The sequence below is a fragment of the Telopea speciosissima genome, chromosome 1 (genome assembly GCF_018873765.1).
Source record: "Telopea speciosissima isolate NSW1024214 ecotype Mountain lineage chromosome 1, Tspe_v1, whole genome shotgun sequence".
NCBI lineage: Eukaryota > Viridiplantae > Streptophyta > Magnoliopsida > Proteales > Proteaceae > Telopea > Telopea speciosissima.
Genome location: NC_057916.1, coordinates 15088228 through 15102587, shown reverse-complemented (window position 1 = coordinate 15102587; position 14360 = coordinate 15088228). Strand labels below are relative to the sequence as shown.

The 14360-nt window shown below is 39.6% G+C and overlaps 1 protein-coding gene across 9 annotated transcripts in view; it reads left to right on the top strand.

The window, feature by feature from the left end:
* LOC122645947 (WASH complex subunit 5-like) overlaps positions 1–14360 on the top strand; it is a 157072-nt gene that overhangs the window by 80498 nt on the left and 62214 nt on the right. For all 9 annotated transcript variants that reach the window (XR_006330545.1, XR_006330546.1, XR_006330544.1 and 6 more), the window contains exons 15-18: positions 683–773; positions 11753–11835; positions 12276–12350; positions 12473–12527. Coding sequence is in view for 6 of the 9 variants with exons in the window: in XM_043839412.1 (XP_043695347.1) it covers positions 683–773; positions 11753–11835; positions 12276–12350; positions 12473–12527 (304 nt within the window). In the remaining 3 variants the exon portion in view is untranslated. The remainder of the gene's footprint in view (positions 1–682; positions 774–11752; positions 11836–12275; positions 12351–12472; positions 12528–14360) is intronic.

The following is a 14360-nucleotide window of genomic DNA, read 5'->3' as shown; positions in this document are numbered from 1 at the left end:
CCACTTTGTTTATTTATATTGATGAAATAGAATAGTTAAACAATACAATAAGGACTCTGGTTACACAGGACTTCACTATTAACAAAAGACTATAGACCATAACTACGCTCCAGTAAACTATACATAATAATATTAAAGAACATAGTCATAGACTATAGACAATAGCATCCAACTATAAACTTTAACAAATCTCTTTTGGTTCTTTTTTTTTTTTTTTGGGTGAATAAGAAATTCATTACCAAAGAGAGAAAAAAAAAATTACAGGGCCCCCGAAGGGGAGCTACAAAACAAAGAATCAGAAGCTAAAACCTCAGCTATGAGAGGCAGGAGCAACAAGAGAGACAGAAGAGAGACCCCAGGACTGCCAGGAGACAACAATGAGCCTGTTCCTTGGGGTGTCAGGACAAAACGAGGGAGGAGCTGACGAAAGGATTAGCATATTCAGGCAAGGTATGCAAATGAAGCTTGTTTAAAGGATTTGCTGGCACTAAATGCTTGCAAGGGACTGTTTCACTGGAATTTGACAAAGATGAAATATAATTACCATGCATGGATTTCTGTCACCTTATTACTTTGATCAGTACAGGTCGTATGTTAATTATGAGTTTGCTGTGTTGCTTGCCATTTTGCTTCTGTATACATATATGGTGTTTACATTCGTTGTTATCATCTTCTAATCTAGGATGTGAAGAACTGGCTCGAGAGTAAAGTAAGGGAAGAACTTCTCAAACGCTTTGACAACCGGCTGAAATCTTTTTTCTTGTCCTCTAGTGGTATGGAACCCCTTCTGCAACTGAGTGAATTCTTGTAAACTTGTTTGTCTCAACTAAACTTAGCTCAACTTGCTTTTTGCCAATTAAATGGGGTCAGCTATGCATGATACTGTTTTCCATTCAACTCTTTTTAAAGCCATATATGTTGTAAACTGTTAGCAAGACAGAAATTAAGAGAATGGCTTGAGTGAATTGATCTTCAGACTCAGCCCCTTCATTTATAACATTCACTTATAAGGCAGAATTACAATACTGTCCCTGTATAGCCAACTATGCTTATAACAGGGAATAAATAAAGAAAAAAACCCAAAATACCCTTATCGGGTTACATAACTCAACACTCCCTCTCAAGCTGGTGCATAGCATAGTTATTAAGGCGTCGCCTTCTGGCGGTTTTGAAGAGTCAAGGCATTTGGGCGCCTTGGTGGAAAGGCGCTACTTCATTATTTTATTAATTTTTTTACATTTTATTCTTTTTTCTATGTTCTTATTGGTTATGTGTATATGATTTTCTTACATTGCGATACACCGAATCATTTAAAAACAAAACAAAATTAAAATATGTAAAGTTTTATTCTATTTCTTATATTTTCATAGGTTTGTATACATTATTTCTGTATATTGTGTTACATGGAATCACCTAAGCCAAACAAAAACGAAAAAAAAAAACGGAAGTCCTCCTCACTCCTCACCATCTCACCCATAACCAAAAGAGAAGAAAGAAAACCTGCGAAAGAGAAAAAGGAGCAGCGGCGAGGGAGACTGTCGCGACTCCCTCAGACCTCACTCCTCCCTCTCAGTCCCCATTTTCGACCGGCATCCGGTGAGGCGACGACATCTCCAACCTTGTAAGTATTTTGCTTTTTTTTTTTTTTTTTTTTTTTTTTTTTCTTTTATTCTTCAAAAATCTGAACCCCTTCTAACATCTTCACTCTCCACTCTCCACTCTCCACTCTCCACTCTCCACCGACGTCTCCATCTCGAGCCTCAACCTCCACCGGCGTCTGGCGACATCTCTAGCCTTGAAGGTAAGTATTGTGCTTTATTTTTTTCTTTTCCCTTCTAAACCTCTATCTTCTAAAGTCTAAACCCTTTCTCTAACCATCTCCAGCCTCCACCCCCACCGGCGACATCTCCATTACCCTGTCAACAGTCTCCACCCCCACCGGCGACATCTCCAGCTTCCACAGGAAGTGTTGTGCCTTTTTTTTTTCCTTCTAAAGTCTAAACCCTTCTTCTAACCTTCTCTATGTTTCTTCCTTTTGCAGCGGTGACCTTTTACATCTTCCGGCACCGCTGTCTTCCTTACTCCGGCATTCCGGCAGCAACTTCCGGCCAGCAGCAAGTGTCCTTTTTTTTCGGTTTCAGTTCTTCTCTTCTTCCGGCCAGCAGCACTTCTTCACTTCTTCAGGCCAGTGGCCGGTAGCTTTGGCAGCTGCATTTGTTCCTTTTATTCTTCTAGCTTCTTCCTCTTCTTTGTTCCATGTCTGACCATCTTCTATTTTTTTTATTTTTCTTATTCTCCTATACCTTATTCTTCTGTGGCTGGCTTGTACTAGTGATGGCCGGTGGCTTTGGCTGCTGCCGGAGTGGTTGTTGCTGTAATTTCTGCAATTCAATGTAAATTGTGCATTCCTTAGTATAATTTATGAAATGCATGTGTTATTGTAAGTTATGCAATCTGTGGTTATGTAACTATTTATTCCGTGATTAAGTGAGTTTATAATTCTAACATCATGTGACTGAGTAATAATGTGATTCATTGATTTTGTAATTATGTAATTCACTGATTTTGTAATTCTATGATCATGCTATTTTGCAATTCCTTGATTATATACTTCAATTCTTTCATATTTATTTAGTATATAAGTAGAATTATATAAAAATTAATATGCTATTTGTGCCTAATAAAATGGTTTTATAAAAAAAGAACACTAAAACGCCTTGTTCGCCAAGGCGACGCCTTACGGCCGCCCTATCGCCAAGGCGCTTAGGAAGGCCCTCAAACGCCATGATCGCTTTGCCGCCTTGATAACTATGGTGCATAGATATCACACATGCCCAACTTAACTAGAGTAGGATGAAATAACTTTCCCCTCAACCCTTTAGTGAATACATCTGCAAGTTGATCATCAGATTTCACAAAAGATATACAAATCTACCCACTTTCTAACTTCTCGATGAAATGTCTATCGATCTCCACATGCTTGGTACGATCATGTTGCACTGGATTGTGAGCAATGTTGATCGCTGCTTTGTTGTCACAGTACAACATCATTGGACAATGAACAAAACCACCAATATCCTGGAATAAGCTCTAAAACCACAATAGCTCACATATGCCCTGGGCCATGGCACAAAATTCTGTTTCAGCGTTGGACCTAGCCACCACATTTTTCTTTTTAACTTTGCCATATAACAAGGTTACCTCCTACAAAGGTACAATAGCCTGAAGTGGATTTCCTGTTAGGGATACCACGGCTAACATCTGTGTAAGCCTCAATGCGAAGATGGTCATATGGAGATAGGAGAATCCCTTTTCCTGGAGCTGATTACAAGTAGTAGAGAATATGAAGAACAACAATCATATGGGTGGAGTAGGGATCATGTATGAATTGACTGACCAAGCTAACTGCAAATGCAATGTCTGGTCTAGTGTGGGAGAGATAGATTAGTTTTCCCACCAACCATTGATTGCGCCCCTTATCAACAGGATCAACATCCTTCTCTTGTAGACGAGTAGTAACCTCCAAAGGGGTGTCACATGGGTGACATCCTAACAAACCAGTCTCTGAGAGTAAGTCCAGAACTGTTAACAGATATGAATTGGAGAATAATAATGCTTGGTTGATCTTAGACGATCCCAAGCTTTATATTTATAATGAGAAAATTACATAAACATGGACAGAATTGCCCTTATATAATAGAAATCATAATAAAGAGGTAAAAAGTCCAGAATACCCCCCATGGTATTCTGACCCATACAATCCAACACTCCCCCTCAAGTTGGTGCATATATGTCATGCATGCCCAACTTGACTAAAATAGGATGAAACATTTTACCACTTAGCCCCTTCGTGAACACATCGGCTAACTGATCAACAAACTTCATAAAGGGAACACAGATGAGTCCGGCTTCAAGCTTCTCCTTGATGAAATGTCGATCAACCTCCACATGCTTAGTAAGATCATGTAGGACAGGGTTATGAGCATCATGGGAAGATGGACAACAACACTAATATCTTGTAATAATCCTCTAAGCCATAACAGTTCACGTATTCCTTGTGCCATCGCACGGAACTCTGCTTCAGCATTGGACCTTGCCACAACATTCTGCTTCTTGTTACGCCATGTGACAAGATTTCCACCCACAAAAGAGCAGCATCCAGAAATGGATTTTCTGTTGTTAGAGCCATCCCAATCAGCATCAGTGTAAGCTTCAATCTTTAGATGACCATTGGGAGATAAAAGAGTTCCTTTTCCTGGAGCAGACTTCAAATATCGCAAGATGCGAAGAACTGCCTCCATATGAGAGGAATCAGGAGCATGCATAAACTGGCTTACCAAACTCACAGCAATAGCTATGTCAAGTCGTGTATGAGAGAGGTAGATTAGTTTGCCCACCAGTCGCTGATAACGACCTTTGTCAATTGGTTCACCTGCCTTCTCCTTGAGTCTTGTAGTAGCTTCCATGGGAGTATCTGAAGGATGACACCCTAATAGCCCAGTCTCAGACAATAGATCTAGGATATATTTTCTTTGAGAAAGAAAGATGGCCTTTGAAGACCGAGCAACTTCTATCCCTAGAAAATATTTTAGAGTTCCCAGATCCTTTATTTCAAACTCACGGCTAAGGAAGAGCTTCAATTTGTTGATTTCATCACCATCATTTCTGGTTACCACAATATCATCAGCATATACTATGAGAATGTTTACCTTATCACCAACTCGTTTGATGAACAATGTATGATCAGCATGGCTTTGTTTTTATTCCACAGAAATCATAGCCTTGTGAAACCTGCCGAACCAAGCTTTAGGTGACTGTTTCAACCCATAAAGAGGATGCTTCAATTTACAAACCTTGCCCTTGGTAGTATCATCAAAGAAGCCTGGTGGAATGTCCATATACACCTCCTCCTCTAACTCTCTATGGAGGAAGGCATTCTTCACATCCAATTGCTGAAGATCCCATCCAAGATTTACAACACAAGATAACAAAACTCTTATGGTGTTGAGTTTTGCCACTGGTGCGAAGGTCTCCTGGTAGTCAATTCCATATGTCTGAGTAAAGCTCTTTGCAACCAAACGTGCCTTGTATCGACCAACTGTTCCATCTGCTTTTTGTTTGACCACAATCCCCCATTTACATCTCATTGGTTTTTTTCCTGGAGGAAGAGCTACAATATCCCACGTATTATTTTTTTTCAATGCTCATTTTTTCCAACATTGCTGCCTTCCACTTTCCATCTGTAGATACTTCCTGCCAATTTTTAGGAATAGAAGCAGAAGAAAGAGAGGACACAAATGCACGAAAGGAGGGAGAAAGAGAACTGTAAGAAACAAAATGAGATATGGGATGCTGAGTGCAAGTCCTAGTACCTTTGCGATGAGCAATAGGTAGGTCGGAAGAAGAAGTCTTACCTGGAGAAGTAGGATCTGAATCCTTAGTCAGCAACTGGATTGGTATTGGTGCTACAGTAGATTGAAGTTGCCCTTTTTTGGAACATCGTTTTTTATAGGTGATAATGTTGAAGTTGTCAATTCTCTTATGAAATTCACCAATGGTTCTCTGGACTGGAGTCAGGTCGCCCTGAATAGGAACATTACCACCACTATTTTCCATAATCTCCCTATGTATAGGATTCCCTTTGGATGAAGATGCACCAGCTAAAGTAGGGGCAACAGCTAAAGTAAGGACATCAGCTAAGGTAGGGGCAGCCTCTTCACAATGAGGAGATAAAAGAGGAGGAACCTCAAAGGTCAATACATCTTCACTAGAACTCTCCCCCTAAAGACTTGGGGAAGAATAGTATGAAAAGCTTTTATGAAAAATTACATCCATACTGACCAGAGTACGACGGGTAGGGGGATGGTAACATTTATAACCTTTCTGGGTTGGAGAATAACCCAAAAAGATACACCATAACCCATGGGGTTCACGTTTGCCAGGGGATTTTATATCCCTAGCATAACGCACATAGCCAAACACCTTTGCTGAAACCACAAAGGAGGAATTCCCAAGTAAAACCTCAATCGGACTACGGGAGTCAAGAACCCAAGTAGGTAATCGATTAATGAGATAGGCTGCAGTGAGAACATCATTCCCCCAATATTGGGAAGGAACATTTCGAGCAAACATCAATGCTCTGGCCACTTCTAATAAGTGGCGGTTCTTCATTTCAGCCACACCATTTTGGCCTGGGGTATTTACATAACTAGTCTGGTGAATAATGCCATGATTAGCAATGTATTTTTGAAATTGAGATTCCTTATACTCGGTTCCATTATCACTTCTCAAAATTTTGAGAGAAGCCTGGAACTGAGTTTGGACCATTTTATGAAAATGTTGAAAACATGAAAAAACTTGATTTTTAGTGTGCATAAGATAGACCCATGTGTTTCGAGAGTAACAGTCAATAAATGAAACAAACCAACGATGACCAGAAAGAGAAGTTTTACGACTAGGACCCCAAACATCAGAATGCACCAAATGAAAACAAGAAGAACTCCTTTTATTTGAAATAGAATAAGTTGAACGTGTCTGTTTGACCATAACACAAGCCTCACAAAAAAATCCTCCTTATTACAATTTTTTACTAAAGTAGGAAATAAATGAGTTAAAATTCCTAATGGAGGATGACCTAATCTAGAGTGCCATTGGTAAAGTTCCATAGAGACCAAAGAGTTCTGGTGTAGCGGAGAAGGTACTGGTGGTGGAGTAAGACCACCATCAAGCAGGTACAATCCACTGTGCACTTTACCAAATCCAATTGGCTTCCTAGAGACCAGATCTTGATAAACACAATGGGAAGGAAAAAACGTTACTTTGCAGTTAAGATCACGAGTAGTACTACTAATGGAAAGGAGGTTAGTAGTAAAATTTGGAATGTGCAAAACAGAAGACAAAGGAAGAGAGGAAGTGCAGTTGATGATTTCTTTTCCAGAGATGGAGGAAAGGGAATCATTAGCTACCTTGACTTTGTCTTTCCTAGACGTGGGAGAATAGCGATGGAAAAGGCTAGAGGAACCAGTCATGTGATTTGTAGCTCTAGAATCTATGATCCAAGGATGGGAAGCTACTGAAGCACAATGACTACCAAATGAAATACTTAACCGGGCAAAATGTGAACCTAAAGGAGCAGAGGAATTGGCAGTAACTGATGTAGTAGAAGCAGCAGCAACAGAAGACCTTAGCACACGTAGGAATGCTTGTAGATCATCCTGGGATAGACCAATGTCAGTAGCAGGGGCTGTGGTAACAGTCTCAGTGTGATGAGCCTTGTTCTCTGATTTTTTCTTGGCAACCTGTTTTGCTTCAAAGTCAGCAGGTTTCCCATGAAGCTTCCAACATTTCTCTTTGGTGTGGTAGGGCTTGTGACAGTGCTCACACGTAACAGTGTCTGTAGTAGAATCACCAAGAGAAAGATTTCCAACAGGTGCAGGAGCAGCCAGGGCAGTAGTCTAGAGGGCTGATCGGTCAGTAATAGGAGGTTGCAGCATAACAGCCCTACGGTTTTCTTCAGAAGAGACCAAGGCATTTGACTGTTCAAGTGTGGGAAATGGAGAATGGCCCAACACTTGAACACGAATCTGATCATACTCGACATTCAACCCTGCCAAAAAATCATACACCCTGATCTTGTCCACATGTTTCTTATAGGCAACAATGTCAACAGCCGTAGTAGGGTGGAAATTAGAAAAGTCGTCAAATTGTTGCCAGAGGCTGCGCAAAGTAGCATAGTATTTGGAGACAGGTAAGTCTCCCTAAGTGGTGTGAAGGACTTCTTCTGGAGTTCATAAACTTGGGCATCATTGCCAAGCTGCCCGTATGTTTCCTTGCAAGCAGACCATATTTGAGAAGCTGTATCAAGGAGAAGAAACCCATGGGCAAGGTTTGAATTCATGGAACCATGTATGTATGACATTAGAACCCCATTGTTGGCAAGCCATCTATTTCGAAGAGGACTAGGTGCATCCGGCATAACACTGGTGCCATCAACCGCATCCCCCCCCAATATTGGGAAGGAACATTTCGAGCAAACATCAATACCCCTTAAGACCATGTACTTTTCTTTCCCTAGCTTCTAATGAAAATTGGGCTCAACAGTTTGATGTTAAGAATGCTTCCTTCATGTTTTTTGGAGGAAGAGGCATATAGAAGGGTAACCTTGTAGTTCAAGTTCTCTTTGGCCAGCTGAAAATTCTTAGGATCAAGGTTTCTATGTCCAAGAATGGCATCTTATTTCATCATTGTAGTGTGTGTTTGATCTTCTAACCATAGTTATCAAGGCAGGAAGGCACCCGCCATGGCGACCAAGGCGACCAAGGAGCCTGGACGCCATGGCGTCGCCATGTCGACGCCTTGATAACTATGCTTCTAACTAAGATAAATGATTAGTAAGTCCTCTGAGACCCCTGCTGAAAAGAACTACTAGTTATGTGAAGACAATGTATATTCTCTTCTTGATGAAGGTTGATTTACTAAATTGTTGGGGAAATTTAGCTTTCTATTGATGTAGATCAAAGTTCCATGTGTAGGCGTAGGAACAAGCCCCAGAACCAACCCAGTGTAGTTGTGGGATTTAACTGCTGTGAGAGGTAGCCTGGTCTGATGATGTGTCAGGTTTTTTGTTGGTTCACCTAAAGGGCTTATTTTATTGAAAATAAGCTTTGGGTTGGGTTATGTAGGTGTTGGGCTTTTGATCCCATGGGTTTACTTTGTAATTGGCCAACTTAATGAGCCTAAAATATGGGTAGAAAGTAGGAAAACGGGATTTACTTCATTAGTTTAGTTAGAGTCCTGTTTTGAGTCTGTTTCGTTCATTATTTTAGTTTCCTAATCAGTTTATGTTACCTTATTAGTTAAGGATTGTGTTAGGCCTTTCCTTTTTAGTGTTTGAGTCTATTTTTGAGTCTTCTATGTAAGTTTTTGTACATGAATTTGATTAATGAGATTGAGAAAAAAAAACATAGCCTTGTGCTTTGCTCTGTGAGAGAACATGGTGAGATGCCATTGGTGAGAGACCAAAATACGGTGAGAGGCCGTGGGTGAGAGACCCGGGAGAGAGTGGGATGCTCGATCCAATCCTATCCTTCTTTTCTATATTCTATTTTCTTCTTTGTATCTATTTCAATCAATTTCATTGTGTGATCTGCTACAAGTTCTTCAATTGTTGCCTAGTATTTTGAAGATCAAATCAGCATTAAACTTTATTCAAGAAGATCCTGCCTGGGGCTAGGTCCATCGTGATCCTCTACATTATCTATTTTATGGAGTGAGTGGTTAAAGTCAATTTATACATTCTTAGAGATTCTCACTCAGAAGGTACATGCAGAATATTGTTACCTAGATATGATCATCAAAGGGTAAAGAAAAGAGATAATGAAGCAGATTGTTCTGGTTTGTGATTGATGGGAGATTTGCTTCATGACATGGTACCTTTATTTTGGGACTAGTATTTATAAGCTCCTTATGGTTTAATATACTTCTAAAGGAGCTCCGATTTGTTACTGATTGACCAATGCATCTATATTGTTGATAAAAAGGCTGCCATCAATATCCCCACTTTGCAGCATACGAAAAAAACAAGCACATTAAGGATAATAGAAATTTGCATCCTGCCATAACCTGAAGACTGGCAACAGGTCCATGTCATGTTGATTGAACACACCAGCAGTTCACATGCACATGCTATTCTGGCCTTCTGGGTAAGCTGGCATATGTGATATATATGCACTGACTTGAAGGATGTGTGGAGAATACGTGTACATTTCTTGTTGTTATTGGCCTGTCGCATGTAGGTAGTCATTTACTTATCAAAGGCATTCATACCAAGGCAAATCTTCTTCTTCACCTATCAATAATTTAAAAAATAAAAATAAAAAAATTAGGAAGCTATAGAGACTGTGCACGGTAAGGTTGCTCCATTGTGACCTTGTGGTCGTGGGTTCAAGTCGGGAAACAAACTTTCCGTGAAGTGGGAGTAAGGCTGCATACATATGACCCTCTCCAGACCCCACAGTGGCGGGACATCGTGCACTGGATACGCCCCTTTTATAGAGATTGTGGACACCAACAAAATTTCAAAATTGATTGTTAAAAAACCAAAAAATGTCATAATATGAAAGAATGCCAGAAAAACTTACATAAAATCCAAAAAATAAATTACACATTAAAATATGAGTTTAATTGGACTTGTGAGAAAAAAGTTCTGACTATTCAAATGCACAGCACAAAATGGGCCAGTAGGCCCCTAGGTCCTATAAATTCATTCATAAGTGAAATCAAGCCTGAGCTTTTACATTTTTGGTTCTGATAAAACCCAACTCATTCCCGAAAGCCACCATAAACAGCCAAAATGAAGGAATGTGCAGATGAAACTTTTCGATGGGCTGTACTACATGCTGAATCTATTCTGAAACCAGAAATTTGAAAAATTTTACTGAAATGAAATGAGATTTACAACTTAAATGTCCGGCAACCGCCACAAAGAGACAAAGCAACACCCACCGTGTGTAGTCATGCAGTAGTTGGGTGCCCAAGTAACTTCAACTTTTGAAGTTTAATTGTCACATCAAAACAAGATGAAGAGTATGCTTAGGTGGTTCCACTCTGCCCCCTCTTTGGATTGTGCATGTGTTTGTAAAAAGGTAAGAAAAGAGGGTTCTGCTTTTATTTAATTTTAGTGTTTATAGGTAGGTTTCATCATCTTATAGCCCTGAAATTTCTTATTCTTATGGCTGGTGGATTAGATCCATGATCTGACAACTCTGTTGCTGTTGTCCATACTGCACTATTTCTGTTTTTATTTTTTGATGAATAACAATTTATTTATTAGAAAGATAAGTACAATGTAGTAGTCATAGTTGTCACGGCGTCACGGCGATCCAAGTCGGTGGAGGGGTGTCACGTCGATATATCGACATGTCGCCCGCCATGGCGTTGCCATGGCGAGCATGTCGACCATGTTTTATTTTTTATTTTCTCTATTTTTAATGTTTTAATAGATGTATACTCAAGCCATGTTTTATTTTTTCTCTATTGTTTCTCAAGTTTTAAGAAGAAAATTCAGAAATCGAAGAAGAAATCGAAAGAAATCGAAGAGGGACAGCAGAAATCGAAGAGGGAAAGAAGATAGGAAGAAGAAATCGAAGAAGAATTCGAAGAGGGAAAGAAGAAATCGAAAGAAATCGAAGAGGGAAAGAAGAAATCGAAGAGGGAAGAAGAAATCGAAGACAGGAAGAAGAAATCGAAGAGGGAAAGAGAGACAGGAAGAAGAAATCAAAGAGGGACGCCATGGCGTAGGTCGCCATGCAACCTTCTCCAGGGACAGGACGCCATGGCGACGCCATGACAACTATGGTAGTAGTACAACAAGAAGGAACTCTCTAACCAGGGTATGAGGATGAAGATTTAATTAAGAACCCGATACATGATGCCCACCCCACAACTAAAGCATATCATAGAGGAATATAATCTCCGAAAAATAATATTGGCCAAACCACCCCATGCTTTGCCAAATCATCAGCCACCTCATTAGTACTTCTTGGTATCTGACTATCTGTTAGAATTGATCCTGCATTCGAAGTGGAGAAAGTTCAATTAATCTTGTTACATGTCAATAAATTGCATCAAACAATGTTCAATGCGTGCAAGTGTCTGATGTGGTGATAGTTCAATCAATTTTGAGTGCATGTTTAAGGTATGAATGAGGTCACACTCGTAATCATTAAAATCTGATTACTATGACTTTCCACAGTTGGATTTGAAGATCTAGAAATGAATGTACAGAAGATGGCAACTTATATTCTTTCCGAGTTTCATCTAATGGAATATTTTCAGGTGATACTATCCTTCTGAATTTCTCTGTTGTTCAAAATCTGCATTAGTAATATTCATTGTACTCTAAAAATACAATTTATATATCCTTAATTTATTGTTAAGTCTTAGCTTTCCCATGTTATTTTTCTGACATGACACTGCTCAGATAACTAGAGTTTTAACATGCATCCTAAACTGTAGCTTTGTGCTTGAGTTTTTTACTTTCAAGACAATTAGCTTTGGATAACACTAGCATAGTTCTCTGAAACTTAGCATTGTTGCTGCCATCAGGAACAGAAAAAAAAGACCATCGTTTTTGTTCCCCTGATTCTCTATACTTTGATATATGTATTGATTTTCAGCAAATGTTCGATTAGGTCTTTCTGTTTCTAATATTTGATTTATGCATGCTAAAAAATGTTGATATCTTCTTACAATAAACAAATTTGTTTTTACTCCAGGGTCTAATTCATATTCAGTGGACTCACATTTGGGAAGAAGAATTCACCGCCTTTTTGCAGGATAGTGCTCAGAAAGTATGTTGATGGGAAGCAGTTCTGTCAGGTTTAATTATTTTCCTTAATTCTATTAATTGTAAGGGATTGAATTAACAGGCTGGTTTGGTCCCCTTTCCGCCATCATTGTTCTGTGTTTATAGGAGCGTGATGATTATGTACAAGTGAATGATTTCTCAAGCGCACAGACATTTTTGGGTAAGTAATTTGTTGATTATATTCCATGCAAAAAAATTCTTGTATGACTATCTTAACTGGATAGGATGCTTAAAATGCTTTGCGTTTACTTATACAAATTCAAAGATGCTGAAGGATATCTAAATTCTAAAAGTTATTTAGATCTGATTTTTTTTTTTTTTTTTTGGGTTAGAACCTAGATGGTTTTATTTTTATTGATCAAATGGGCCTCTTATAGAGGGTGGACCTTGGCACAACGGTAAGGTTGCTCCATGGTGACCTAGTGGTCGCGAATTTGAGTTGGGAAACAGCTTTTCCGCGAAGCGGGGGTAAGGCTGTGTACATTATGACCCTTCCCTAACCCCGCAGTGGGGTGAGCCTAGTGCACTTGGTACGCCCTTTTAAATGGGCTTGCTTATGCTCATCCTCAACTGGTAGAATTGTAATTTTAGGCCAAGTCTGCAAGGATAGCCCAGCCAATTCGAATTCTTCAAGTGACTAAATAGAACTTCAGTGACATTTGAACCTCTCAGAGATATAAGTCATCTCAATCTCTCTATCATGAGGTACTATATTGTTCAATAGTTTCTTTAATGAAGGTGGGTTTATGTTATTTCATCTTTAGAAATGCATCTTCTAAGCTAAAATGGATAAGTGTGGAAGCTTCTTGTCAACTATTTTTGAGAAATGTACAAATTGCCATTTACCTCTTGGCAATTTTTCTGACACAGGAAGGGGGGACAAGGATGAATCTATGGAGAAGAATTGTTCGGCAATTCTCTCCAGGCTCTTGGTCCCCCCCCCCTCCTTCCCTCCATTCCACAATCCTATCCCAGATCTGGCCGTCCCTCCCCCCACCCCTTCTACCTTCCCCCCCGTCTCATGCGGATAAGGTCATTTGGCTTCCCTCCCCTAACAGCCTCTTTAGCTCTAGATCGGCCTGGAATTTTGTTAGGAACCCTGGCCCCTCTGTCCCCTGGCATAAGTTAGTCTGGTTCAAAGGCCATATCCCTCGCCATAGCTTTACAACCTGGAGAACCCTTAGCCTTACCCTTAGCCTTTGCCTCTCAACCCAAGCCTTCCTTCCTTCTCCATAGACTCATCCCTGTCCCCCCTTCCTGCGTCTTCCGATAGAATGGTGACGAGGATATTGCCCACCTCTTCTTTGACTGCCCTTTTTCCTCCACCATCTGGAAAAAAGCCCTCACTACCAAGGTTTGAAAACTCGGGTCTTGGTGCCAACTCGGACCCTTGAAAAACCGAGTCGAGTTGAGATCGCGCCGAGTTGGTGCATTTTTTTTTTTCTTGACTCAAAGCCTCGTCTCGGTGGGTTTTAGACCTAGTTTGTGTCTGAAACTTGGTATTCAGTCTATTTTAGGCCATTTAAACACAATGGCAGTATCAGATTTTGCAAAAAAAAAGTCCAAATAGGAGTTTCAGTTAGTGGGAAAGTAGGACAGACACTTATGCTAGAAACCAGGATAGACACAGGACAAACACACTTATTTATGCCTAATATCATTTAAGTAAATGCTTTTGTATTTGTATTTCATTTACTTAAGATATTGGTCATAAATAAGCAAATACCCCCGTATTTGAATCCAATAAAAATAGTTAAAAAATAAAATGAAAAAATGAAAAAAAGTCAACTCCCCAGTTCAAGAACAAAAACTGGATTTTCGGCGGTAGGTGCAATTTTCAACTTTCTGATGCTGGGGTTTTTTTCAAATCTAAAAATTCCATAAATCTTAATATGGTAAAACATTGCTAAAAACCAAAAGTGCGGTGAAATATTCATTTGTTTTGATGTCCAAAAATATATTTTCATTCAAAGCGATTTTGACAGCATTCGCG